We start from the raw sequence: 13,334 nt of genomic DNA, 5'->3' as shown, positions 1-13,334 counted from the left end.
CACCAAAAGGTTGCTTTTCTGGCAACATGTCCTAAGCATATTGTTTTCAACATTTGTGGCACTGTCACTGACTGGACATTTTAATAGCCTTGGATGTAGGCTAAGAATGGGTGAACTCTTTAAGGGGAAAAATAAAGTACTTTTCTCCACAGAAAAAAGGCAGGGGACTGGACTCGATGACCTTTCAAGGTCCCTTCCAGTTCTATGAGATAGGTACCTAGCTGAGCAATGCATGAAGAATGGATGGTGTATGAAGTGAGAAAACAGGAGAAATACAATTTTCTTAATCCTATTGATTCACAACATTTTGATGATGATGATGATGATGATGATGATATGTAGCACATGTAGCTTCTTTAATCCCCTAAGTGCCCTATGGACATTCACTAAATTATTTCTCATAAGACTCCTCAGAGATAGACAAATAAGTGTTGATATTCCTGGGATAAAGGTGGGAAACTGAAGCAGAAAATTTAAAGGATTGTCCCGAGGTCACCCAGGGAGTCAGCAGCAAAGACAAAATTAATAGTAGTAATGCCTTTGTTTTATGTATGTGACTTACATAACTTTTCATTTGTAGCTCTCAAAGCTCTTTACAAAGGAGATAAGTATCATTATCTCCATATTTACAGACACAGAAAGAGGCTCAAAAAGGTGACGAGGGTCACCAAGCAGAACAAGGACTAGAATCCAGGTCTTTTGAATTCTACTTCAGTGTTTTAGCCACTAGGCTATGTTAGAATAAAGGCGTGTATTGCTACCAATCTTGTGCTCCGACTATGTCTCACCCCTCTCTTGATTCATTATATCCATGTCTGCCATGAGAAAGATGGCAATATTTAGATTTGATCACATTTGAGCATAATAAAAGACAGAGTTATAAGCCCCGTAGATGAACATGGCATGTTAGGGACAAGCCAGCACAGCTTCTGTAAAGGAAAAAATAGCATGCCTCTCTATTATGCTAGAATATATCAGCATGTCAACAAAATATAGCGAATAGAGGAGAACTGATAGAGATAGTGTATATGGACTTTCCAAAAGTCTTTGATGAAGTCCCTCACAAAAGGCTATTAGCAAACGACAGAATTGTGATGTGAAAGATAAAGCATTGCCATGTTTTAGAAACTGGCTAAGAGAAAGAAAAATAGAAGAAGAATAAATGGCTACTTTGCATAACAGAGCAAACTTTAACAGTGGAGGAGCCTCCGGGACCTGTATTAAGACCAGTACTCTAAGACCTAGGAAAGGGGTGAACAGTGTAGTGGGAAAACTTTCACAGGATACAACATTATTTAAGTTAGACAAAAGTGGAGAAGATTGTGAAGAAATGTACAGGGACCCCACAGGAGAAAGGAAAAAAAGGATTCATAAAAACAGTGATTTATATGAATACGGTGAACATCCACAATTACATTAGTTAGGATTAAAAAATAGAAGAATATAAATCCTCACACTTCAGGTCAAAAGATGACCACAAACTGATGAGATTAGGAATAAATTTTCCCTCTGTACAGGTTAATTCCACAATTGTCCATTGCAAAGTTTCTTGCAGCTTCCTCTGAAGCATAAGATGTCAGAGATGGGATATTGGACCAAATAACCACTGTTCTGGTCAAATTTGGAAATTCCCTTGTTATCTCTATCCCTACTATAGGTGGAGTTGGCCTATTATAACAAAAGTTAATTATGAATCAGTGTTGTGCACAAATGCCATTTGATCAACACAATCTGCACAATAGTGAGGGGCATGGAATGCCCCCTCCAGCACCATAGAACAGCTGCAGTTCAACAGACAAGGGGTGATCAGCTATGAAACCATGTGCAGGGGGAATCAGCACGTCCAGCACAACAGAGCTGGGCTTTGAGCTTTATGTGGGACAGTGCAGAAAGGTGGTTTGTGGCACACCACAGGCCTAGTTAAAGGGCCCATGGTTGTAAGGACCAAATATCTACAACTGCCTCTGTCAGATTAAACAAAGTCACAGTCTCCCATTTCCTGATAGGGGCTATCCACCCAGATAGGGGAATGGATTCTGTATCCTAGCCCTGCATAGTTCTCCCATACAAAGCCTGTTCACTCAGGGCTCTGTGCAATGGGGTTTGTGTGGCTTTTACCCATAATTTAATTAGGGATTGCTGTATTGTTTCAAAGTTGAATATGGCAAACTATATGTGCTTTTTTTTAAAAGTAGCAAAAGAGGTTGTAACAAATCCATGGTGAAAGAAAGAGGGCTGGAAGACTTTCTATTGGAAAGCCTGCATCATTGTTGTTTTTTCTTAAAAGACTTTGCTGCAGCCCTGTGCCAGCAAACTAACTTCTTATTGCAGCACTTGTCACTGTCCATTATTTTACATGCTGAGTCAGGGCCTACCTCCATCTTTTACTAAATTAAAATGAATGGGCCTCAGCAAAGAACAGAAATTCATACCTTTGTACCCGGAGGAGGTGCCAGACCCAGGAATGAATAAATAATGTTTTCTTCCTTGGCAGAGAAGAAGGATTCGAAGTCCTAATAAAGGAATTAAACAAAGAACAAGGAATTGGTAAGAAGCATATGCAAAAGAGAACAGACCCTACAAATCCTTCCATACATTGCCCCCAAATCACTACTCTCATGACTAAGGATTTGCAGAATCTGAGACGTAGAAAGAAGCATATTTAGATCAATGTGTTTAATGCCACTTGACAAAACGAATACACTTCTGCATCTTTGTAAGGACTAGGCAGAATCTGGCCTTAAATTAGGTACAACATAGCAATGGATGAGAAACAAAGTAAGGGGGAAGGAAGGACCAGGGTTACAACATAATAAGATGTGCTTGATATTAAATAAACACACCCTCTTAGTTCCTCTTTGGATAAAGTTGTTAAACTGTAAGTGTCCCAATAATTTACATGTACATACATGGTATCTCCAATAGATAACCAGCCCTAGGATCACACCAAGACCAAACCACCCGAGTCATTTAAAAACAACACCCAAGACAGATAGTAAGAAACATAGCAATTTCAATGCGTTCCTGGTATCTGATAATACTTTGCACATAAGTAACCTTATAAATACATACTCTGCCATACCCATGGTAGAGTTACCATTTACATTTCGGTAGATTAAGGACAACTGTATGAAAAATATAGTCAAAGTTTATTTTTAAACAAGCAATACCCCATAAACTCATCCATTTTTATCACACTATATACAATCTTTTGCATGATTACTGCTGAAACTCAAGACAAAAATGCATCATATATTTAGTATCAGCTATGCCAGATATTAGGTACAAAAATAAGGGATTTACTTCAAAATATGGGACACTTCTTAAAAATAAGGAGCAAGTGATCAGTCTGCTCTACAGATCCAGATCACATAATGAACAGGAAGTTTATTTTCAACTTCTTCCTTAGAAGTTTTCTTTGTCAGGTAAAAGCAAATGCAGGAAAACAACACAAAGTACTCAGTGTATTTAGAAAGTGATGAAGACCTCTGTGTAGACACCAATAGAAGAAGCAGCTTAAGTAAGAGATTAAGTAAAGAATATAATTGTCAGCGTAGATGGTTTATAATGAATACTAAAAACTAATGCTAGCTCTGGGCATTGAAAATACACATTATAACTGGATGTGAGTCTTCCAATGGCAACACCAAAATATTCATAAGAAAATTAAGATTCTAGCCATTTACAAAATAGCACTTAAAACTCTTGGAGCCTGTCAAAAAACCTCTCCCACCCATATCCTGTGTGTGACAGGTGCGGTCACAGAGACCCCCTTGTGACTGTCACCTGATGTGCTGAAATTACCTCTGAGCCCGTTTTCCCTGCCAGCTTGGGACTTCCAGAACCCTGTCTTGTTGAGCCAGACATGCTAGCCTGCTGCAGACTAAACTGAAAACAGCTCAGCAGGTACCTGACTCCCGAACCCAAACACCCAGCTCCCAATGGGATCCAAACCCCAAATAAATTAGTTTTACTCTGTATAAAGCTTATAAACTTATAACTCATAAATTGTCCGCCCTCTATAACACTGATAGAGAGATATGCACAGCTGTTTGCTCCCCCAGGTATTAATCACTTATTCTGGGTTTATTAATAAACAAGTGATTTTATTAAGTATAAAAAGTAGGATTCAAGTGGTTTCATGTAATAACAGACAGAACAAAGTAAGTCACCAAGCAAAATAAAGCAAAAACACGCAAAGTCTAAACCTAATACATTAAGAAACTGATTACAGGTAATATCTCACACTTAGAGATGTTCCAATAAGCTTCTTTCACAGACTAGTCTGGGCCCAATCCTTTCCCCTGGTACAGTCCTTGTTAGTTCCAGCAGACATCTCAGGTGGTAAGCAGGGGTTTTCTCATGACTGGCCACCCCTTTGTCTTGCTCCTCCCCCTTTTATAACTTTGGCACAAGACGGGAATCTTTTGTCTCTCTGGGTCCCCACCCCTCCTTCTAAATGGAAAAGTACCAGATTTAAGATGGATTTCATTATCAGGTGACATGTTCACATGTCACTGTAAGACCCCAAGTCTCCATTCCTCCTGGGCTGGCCCACACGTACACAGGAAGGCTTTCAAGTAACTAAGGCCATTTACAACTGATTGTTTCTGGAGCACCCTTAATGGCCTCCACTTATTATGTTTACATCAGTGATACAAGTTTATATCTTATTCTCCTAACTCCATATATAGAAATAATACATGCAAACAAATAGGATGAACACACTCAGTAGATCATAAGCTTTGTACTTATAGGAAGGGAGTGGGAAGAGGCATTATGGGCAGGTTGAAGATATAGACAGTGGTTCATGAACTAGCCCACAAATACTTATATGGGATACAGTGTCTTGTATTTGTGGGCTAGTTCATGAACCACTGTCCATATCTTCAACCTGCCCATAATGCCTCTTCCCACTCCCTTCCTATAAGTACTGCTCTAGGGTCTGATACCTACACATCCAGTGGAAATGTGCTATTTCTGCCAGGGACAGGAGGAAGGATTTGGCCTATTGTATTTATATGTATTTCCATCCATTACTAATCCAAATAGCATTTCCAGGTGTCCAACCAAATATTAAAATTAGGTACTGTAACAAGCCTGCTGTGCTATGCTCCTTAGGTATGAAACTTGAGTCCTGCTCACATTAGAACTCTTGTAAGGCTAATTTCAATACTAATTTGATTTAGCTTTTAAAAATGGTTATCGTAACTGCCTTTTTTTAAAAAAGAACACTGCACAGCATTCTGAGCTGCTTTCACAAAGGATGTTGTATAAATATAAATTTGTAGTAACATGCAAATTCTTTTTTCCCCAGTATAGCTTCACATACAGAGTAAAATATTGCACATTTATAATTTACAGGTGCTGCAGCTGGTCTGCCTAGCTTTATAAGGCAGTTGCGCTTTAATGGTATACAGTCATTATGTAACTTCTCTTTATGGAATCTCAAAAATCTTTATTGCAACACTGGTCACCAAGAAGTTGGGGGAAAGGTATATGAAGGGATACCTTGCATTCACCTATGTTAAGATAAACAGGGTCTGTTATTCCCTCCCTCCCCCCACCCTTCATATTTATATAAGAAAAGTAACCACTTCATGATTTGAACCTTCTGTGCCCTTGGAAAATGGCAATATGGAAATATACATCCTTCAAGTTGAGGATGGTGTACCAGTCTCCAGGATCCAGGGAGGGGATAATGGAGGCCAGAGGAGACTACGCGGAACTTAAAGTTCTTGAGATAATTGTTGAGGCCTCGCAGGTCCAATACGGGGCACAGACCCCCCCTTGGCCTTCGGAATGAGAAAATACCGAGTAAAACCCTTTCCCTCTTAGGTGTAAGGGGACTTCTTCTACGGCCCCAACTTGCAGGAGAGCTTGCACCTCTTTGGCGAGAAACTGCTCATGAGAAGGGTCCCTGAAGAGGGATGGGGAAGGGGGGTGGGAGGGATAGAAATAAACTGTAGGGTATACCCCACTGCCACAGTGCTGAGGACCCACCGGTCCAATGTTATAGCGGCCCAAGTGGGGAGGAAAGGAAAACGGTGGTTTGAAAACAAGAGGGGTGCAGGATCCTGGCTGCAGACTGGGAGGTCGCCCTTGGGTGCACCCTCAAAATGCTTGCTTGTTACCAGGCAGGTAGCAGGAGGAGCCCGAGTGGCAAGAAGGGGCTGGTTGTTGGCCTTGACAGCACTTACAGCCCTTGCCCTTCCTGTGGTAGGGCTCCGGTCAGGCCTGACTGCTTGGTCTTTGAGGTTGCTGTGGTCTGAACCTCTTTCTAGCAGAGGCCAGTGTATAGAGACCCAGGGAATGTAGAGTAGCCCTAGAGTCCTTAAATCCATGTAATCTTCTCTTTGTTTGTTCTGCAAACAGGGCTATGCCCTGGAAGGGGAGGTCCTGGATTGATTGCTGAGTCTCCATCGATAGCCCGGAAGACATCAGCCATGATGCTCACCTCATTGACACGGCCATTGCAATGGACGTGGCAGCTGCAGCTGCCGCGTCGGAGGCGGTCTGAAGGGAGCCCCTTGCCACCTTTCTCCCTTCATCTAAAATGCCCAGGAACTCTTGCCTGGAGTCCTCCAGCAGCAAATCTGCAAACTTGGCCACAGACTGCCACAAACTGAAATCATACCTCCTGAGTAAGGCCTGATGGTTTGCCACTCATAACTGGAGGCTGGCAGATGAATACATTTTTCTGCCAAACACATCCAACCTCTTGCCGTCCTTGTTTTGGGGAGTTGAGCTGGGTTTCCCCTGCCTGTCCCTCTCGTTGGCTGCAGGGACCACTAAAGAGTTCAGGGCCGGGTGGGAATACATGTATTCAAATCCTTTCACAGGGACATAATACTTCCTCTCTACCCACTTGGAAATGGGTGGAAGAGAGGACGGGGTCTGCCATAAGGCTTTTACCAGCTTTACTGCCCCTTTGTGTACCAGGAACACCACCCAAGATGGGGCTACCATGGCCAGAATGTCAAATAAGGTGTCAGAGGGTTCCGCCAACTCCTCTGCTTCCAATCCCAGGTTTGCCGCCACCCTCTTTAGCAGTTCCTGGTGTGCCTTGGCATCGTCTTGTGACACTGTATTGGACAGGCCCGCCACTGCCTCGTTGGGTGAGGATGACGAGGAGGCGAGGGCAGGGAGAGGGGCTTGCTCGGCATCCCCCACATGGGTGGTCTCCACCGAGGCCAGAGGGTGCTCCTGGACCCCTAGCTCAGACCCCTCTTCTGATTTCAGGGGAGACTGTCACCGACCTCCTCTCTGACACCCCTGACACTGAGTGCTGCATCTGAGTCTCCCATGCCTGGGGGAACCCCCATGGGTTCCAAAAGTGCCACTGGACAGGCCATTGGCCCTGGGGCAATGCACTGGCCAGTGGCCCTGGAAGAGCACCCCCAAATCTGGTTGGGTGTGGCTCGCCCGAGGGACCCGCTATCTCCTTAGCTGCCGAGCTCCAGGAGGAAAGTTCCTGCCATGGGGACCACTGCAGTGCCGCTGCTGCGTCCATGACCCCTCCATGCCTGCTATCCTGGCCACTGCAGCTGGGGAACAGGTACCGGGGGTCTGGGTCCTGGTGCCATCTGTCCGGGGACCAGCGGCGGAGCTCGACGGATCGGTGAGGGTACACCAGCAATTGACGCCTAGAGCTCTGGGACCCCAGAGAGTGGTGCCATGAGTCCAGTAATCTGCATCTTGGCTCCGGGGCTTGGTCTCATGGTCCCAGAGATCAGCATCAAGATTCCGGTGGACTTCATTGCCCCGAGGAGCAATGCCCCCACTCTGTCAACTGGTGCCATGATTCCAGAGACCGGTGGTGTGCTGCGGCTCTATTCCGACCATAGGGCGAGTGATGCTATGCCTCAGGGCACCAGTGCCAAGAATCCAGCGAATAGTGCCCTGAACTCCGTTCAGCATGGGCAGGTCAGAAGCGCATCCCTGGGGATCAATGCTTCGACATTGACTGCTGTCATGCCAATGCCACACAGACGGAGACTGTTACACAGACCCCAGTGCTGGCTTCCCTCTAGAGATGACTACATCTTGATGGGGCATTGGTGGCACCAGCAAAGACATGATGTCTTTTGCAGCCTGGAAGTCCTCCAGTGTGGATGGGACCTCCGGGTGTGGGGACCTCTGCCACCACCCAGAGTGGTTGGTGGGTGCCTAGGAGTGCTGGTGTCATAACTATAAAGGGAAGGGTAACAGCCCTCCTGTGTACAATACTATAAAATCCCACCTGGCCAGAGACTCCAAAATCCATTTACCTGTAAAGGGTTAAGAAGCTCAGGTAACCTGGCTGACACCTGACCCAAAGGACCAATAAGGGGACAAGATACTTTCAAATCTTATTGGGGGGAAGGCTTTTGTTTGTACTCTTTGTTTCGGTGGTTGTTCGCTCTTGGGACTAAGAGGGAGCAGACATTAATCCAGGCTCTCCAAATCTTTCTGAACAAGTCTCTCATATTTCAAACTTGTAAGTAAACAGCCAGGCAAGGCGTGTTAGTTTTTATTTTTGTTTTCTCAACTTGTAAATGTACCTTTTTGCTAGAGTGTTTATCTCTGTTTGCTGTAACTTTGAACCTAAGGCTAGAGGCGGGTCCTCTGGGCTCTTTAAGTTTGATTACCCTGTAAAGTTATTTCCCGTCCTGATTTTACAGAGATGATTTTTATCTTTTTCTTTAATTAAAAGCCTTCTTTTTAAGAACCTGATTGATTTTTCCTTGTTTTTAGATCCAAGGGGGTTGGATCTTGATCCACCAGGAGTTGGTGGGAGAAAGGAGGGGGGATGGTTAATTTCTCCTTGTTTTAAGATCCAAGGGGTTTGGATCTGTATTCACCAGGGAATTGGTGAAGAGTCTCTCAAGGCTTCCCAGGGAAGGGAATTAACACTTTGGGAGTGATGGCAGTGGACCAGATCTAAGCTGGTAGTTAAGCTTAGAAGTTTCATGCAGGCCCCCACATTTGTACCGTAAAGTTCAGAGTGGGGAAGCAACCTTGACAGCTGGATAGCCTAGCCAGCTATCAGGAGTGCAAGTACGGTAGTACCCCATGCCTGCAAGAGATTTCTAGCTGGTACAGGATACCAGAAAGACAGGGGGCCGCCAGACGGCCCCCATGGAGCTGTGTAGCCCCGCCGGAGAACATGGCTGGAGGGGTGGGGCTGTGCTCTGCGCCTTTCCCCGCTGCTGCAGCGGGGAAAACCCGGCTAGGGCATTCATTCTTAACAGCACAATACATATGCTAACAAACAAACAAAGGCTTTGTTTAAGTTTGTTGGCATATGTATGGCTGTTTTACATTGGTCAGGACCAAGTCAAAGGCACAGGAATTGGTTGTTAGTGTCCTCCACCCACAACAGAGCATCCCTGTCAGTGTAATTTTACAATGGCAGAAGATACACATCAAACACTGGAGACCAAATTTTCCAGATTTTCTTTTGAAAATCTGGCCCTTATCTGGGTGCCTAAATGGGAGTTGAGCTCTCTTGAAACTCTACCCTGGTGAGTGCTGACCACTTGAAAAATAAGGCTCTGAGCTTTGAAAATCTAGCCTTATGTGAGCTGTGGTTTCTATTTAATTAACCTCATTGGGGCTTGAGCGGTAACTGAGAATGGCTCCTAGATCTGGGTTAATATGCAAAAAAAAAAGTATTTATGAGCATTTATTTGAATGAAAATCACAGATTCACCTTGATAATGTTCACCTCCCTTTTAATTCATGACTCACAACATTTTTACAAGTAACATTTTAATCTGCAAGAATGTTCCTAGACAGTGAAGTTCTCTTAGATACTTGAGGAAATGCCTTTTTGTGTCGGAACCATCTACACCTCTACCCCGATATAATGTGATCCGATAGAACACGAATTTGGATATAACGCGGTAAAGCAGCGCTCCGGGGAGGTGGGGCTGCGCACTCCGGTGGATCAAAGCAAGTTTGATATAGCGCGGTTTCACCTATAACACCTATAACCTATTTTTTGGCTCCAGAGGACAGCGCTATATCAGGGTAGAGGAGTATCTGTCTCAGGTTCTGAACACCTTTTCCTCCTGTTTAGGAATGCTTGTCATCAAGTCAGGGAGCAGACAGGATAACAGCTGGGCCCAGATCTTCAAAGGTATTTAGGCACCCAATGCCCAGGCATTTCAATGGGAATTAGGTGCCTAAATACCTTTGAGGATCTGGGCCCATGTAACTAAGTCATGGGCCCATGTCAGACCAGTCATGACATGAATGAGGAATAGATTTCATGACTATTTTGTTTAACAATTTTAAATGATAAGCAAGTCTCTAATAAATAAAATCAAAATCTGTTCATGGATAATTCTCAAACAGGGGTCAAAGGGATGATCTATGTGCTGTAAGTAGCTAACCAAACTCTAGTGGTGACTAAATGGTGCTATGAAGAAGCTGACTGAAATCCATATGGGCACAGAACTAAAGGACCTAAGTGGCCTGGTTGACTGAATAAATGAAAGATTCGCTTTTGGGCAGCAGCTCTTGCTGTTTTGCAGGCTGAGCAGCCTCTGTCCCTCCATATCAGGCTACGTGCCCTTGGGGTTTATTGTTTTCTATTCCGCATGTGACACCTCTGCTGCTATTGTTTCCAGATGTGACCTTCATGTTCTGGAAAAATGTCTGATGATGAACCTGGCATTACAAGATGAATCTAATACCAAACAATAAGACAGGGAAAAGATGTAGGGCTCTGTCTAGAATAATATACAAGGGAGTTCAATCTAATTATGCAACAAGAAAACTCAGCTAACCAGTAGTGAAAGAAATAAATTTCCCCTTGTAACACTGGGAGCTATGTTACACCAAATATCGGACTGAAACACTGAGGGAATTATTATTGTATATAAGCCACTGTCTAGGAACAATGCACTATACCTGGCTGAAAGAGAGAACTCAAAGATCAAGGAAGATTCTCCTATAAATCTTTCCTCTTTACATATCCTCGCCTTTTCTCCATTCATATCTTCCTTCCCTCTCTGCTCCTTTCCTTTTCTGTATCCTTGTGTGTAGTAGATGTGATGGGTTTATGTTTTGTGTGTAGTGTATCTTTCAATTTCTAGGAATTTTTCACATCTGCAGAGCTCGTTGCCTGTTTTGTTCCCAGAGTTGCTCTGTGTGTTAAGGGAAAGTGGGCTGATTGTCCTTCCTATCCTTCTTTCATTTAAGAAGTTTTCAATTTGGGGTGCTGCTGGATCCTCAATGACACCTGGAAATACAGGTGGCACCAGGGGCCCAAAGCATCATTTTGCATATCTGTTTAATAGATGCAGTTGTAAAATTTTAGACAGGTAAGGGGGATGTCGGAGGGGACGGGAAGAGCGTGAAGGCCCTGGGCTGGGGGCGGGGCGGGGTGGGGACGATTCACATGGAGGATCACTTGGGGAGGTCATGTGCCCTCCCTTGTGCAGGGGCGTCTCTATGTATTTTGCCACCCCAAGCACGGCAGTCAGGCAGCTTTCGGAGGTGCGTCTGCGGGAGGTGCGTCTGGTAGCGGGGATTTGGCGGCATACCTGTGGGAGGTCCGCTGGTCCCGCGGCTTCGGCGGACCCGCCGCCAAATTGCCACCAAAACTGCGGGACCAGCGGACCTCCCGCAGGCATGCTGCCGAAGGCTCCCTGACTGCCCACCCCCACAGCGACCGGCAGGCCGCCCCCCCGCAGCTTGCCGCCCCCCGTAGCTTGGTGCGCTGGTGCCTGGAGCCGCCCCTGCCCTTGTTTCCCTCCCATGAGTGCAGTACCGGCAAGCAGGGGTGGCTCCAGGCACCAGCCGAGCAAGCTGGTGCTTGGGGCAGCAGATTGAACGAGGCGGCATTCCGCCCAAAGCTAGGGTGGCACGGCAGCCTTTTTTTTTTGTTCCGCTCCGGCTGCCCTGTAGGGAGCGATGCCGCAGAGGACAGGAGCGCCCTGCAAGGCACTCCTCGTCCTTCCCTCCCCGCTGACCGGAGCCCTCCCGGCAGGCGGCATGGCGTGGCAGGAGGGGCCGAGTGGCAGTGCCCCGCTGTAGCCCTGGCCGCCCCCTTCTCTCTCTCTCCCGCCCGCTCCTTCCCCCACCCTCCCGTTAGCCGCTCCCCCTGCACCCACGCTCCAGCCGTTGGTTTGTTTTTTGTTTGTTTTTTTTTGCTTTGCCGTTCTGGCCACCCCATTTTTTGTTTTATTTTTTGCTTGGGGTAGCCAAAAAGCCAAAGCTGGCCCTGCCGGCAAGAAATTATTTCTACTTGTACCACTGCCAGCGATGCAGGTGCCTGGCTGTACAGGATGTCAGGGAACGCCCTCTCCTAGTGTGCTTCCTCTGCTTCTTAGCAGGTAGCAGGGACTGGGACCGGTGTTGGGAGGTCAGTGCCAGTGGCACACTTCACAGTGATCACACTGTGCTCGGAGCGGAGTCCGATCTTGGCGGCTCGGAGACTGGCACAAGGCTGAACTCCATGAGGTGCACTCTTAGTCTTATGTCCCACTCCTTTTTACGTCTTGGCTTTAAGCTCTTGCAGATGCAACACTTATTACTAATGTGGATTTCCCCCAGACACTCCAAGCAACTTTGATGAGGGTGGCTGGTCGGCCTAGGCTTTTTGCAGCGATCACTAGGCTTGAAGCCCAGGGACCAGGGCATGCCCTGTCCCTGGGCTAAGTCCCTTAGGAGACTATCTAACTTATCTACAGTACTATAAGTTAACTATTAATAGAACAAAAATAACTACTTATCTAAGAACTATTTATACATTGAACGATAGGAAGTACCACTGGATAAGAGCACTTGCTGAAGCAAGGAGATGCTCCAGCACCGTCACTGGTGATAAGAAGGAACTGAGGAAGGGGGAGCCAGAGGCGCCCCTTATACTGGTGCATATGCGCGCCAATCCAGAGGACACCGGAGCCAGTCCTCTACGGATATCACTGAGGGAAAGATTTCTGGCACCAGTGCATGTGGCGAGCACACACACCTAACATGGAATGGACATGAGCAAGCACTGGAAGAAGAATATTTATGTTATGGTATTACCGTCTATTGGTTTAAACACATTAAATGTAAGGAGAGGTAATTTGCCCATTGCAAGCCCATATGCAAATATAAAAGGACCTGAGGCCTATTAACAGTTTCTGTCATAAAGTTGTGAATATTTATTATGTAAGCAATGCATATGCCAAAGCATTACAAGCAAAATAGTTGAAATGCTATCCATTGTAGTTAATCTGTGTTTTACTATTTGCTTCCATTTATATCATAGGTTTCCCGCCCCCTCCCCCCAAAGTGCCTACCCTGATGTGCCTTAGACATATACTTGCCTGCTTCCGTGGGGGCTGGATTGGATC

At 45.6% G+C, this 13,334-nt stretch overlaps 1 protein-coding gene across 5 annotated transcripts in view; it reads right to left on the bottom strand.

Annotated features, from left to right (window-relative positions):
- Window positions 1-13,334, bottom strand: part of SH3BGR (SH3 domain binding glutamate rich protein) — a 49,146-nt gene that overhangs the window by 21,709 nt on the left and 14,103 nt on the right. For all 5 annotated transcript variants that reach the window (XM_065590762.1, XM_065590748.1, XM_065590775.1 and 2 more), the window contains exon 3: window positions 2,433-2,513. In XM_065590762.1, the coding sequence (XP_065446834.1) occupies window positions 2,433-2,513 (81 nt within the window). The remainder of the gene's footprint in view (window positions 1-2,432; window positions 2,514-13,334) is intronic.

This window comes from Chrysemys picta, chromosome 1 (genome assembly GCF_011386835.1).
Source record: "Chrysemys picta bellii isolate R12L10 chromosome 1, ASM1138683v2, whole genome shotgun sequence".
NCBI classification, from domain to species: domain Eukaryota; kingdom Metazoa; phylum Chordata; order Testudines; family Emydidae; genus Chrysemys; species Chrysemys picta.
The sequence above is the reverse complement of the archived record's forward strand: the minus strand, read 5'-3'. Positions and strand labels throughout refer to the sequence as shown.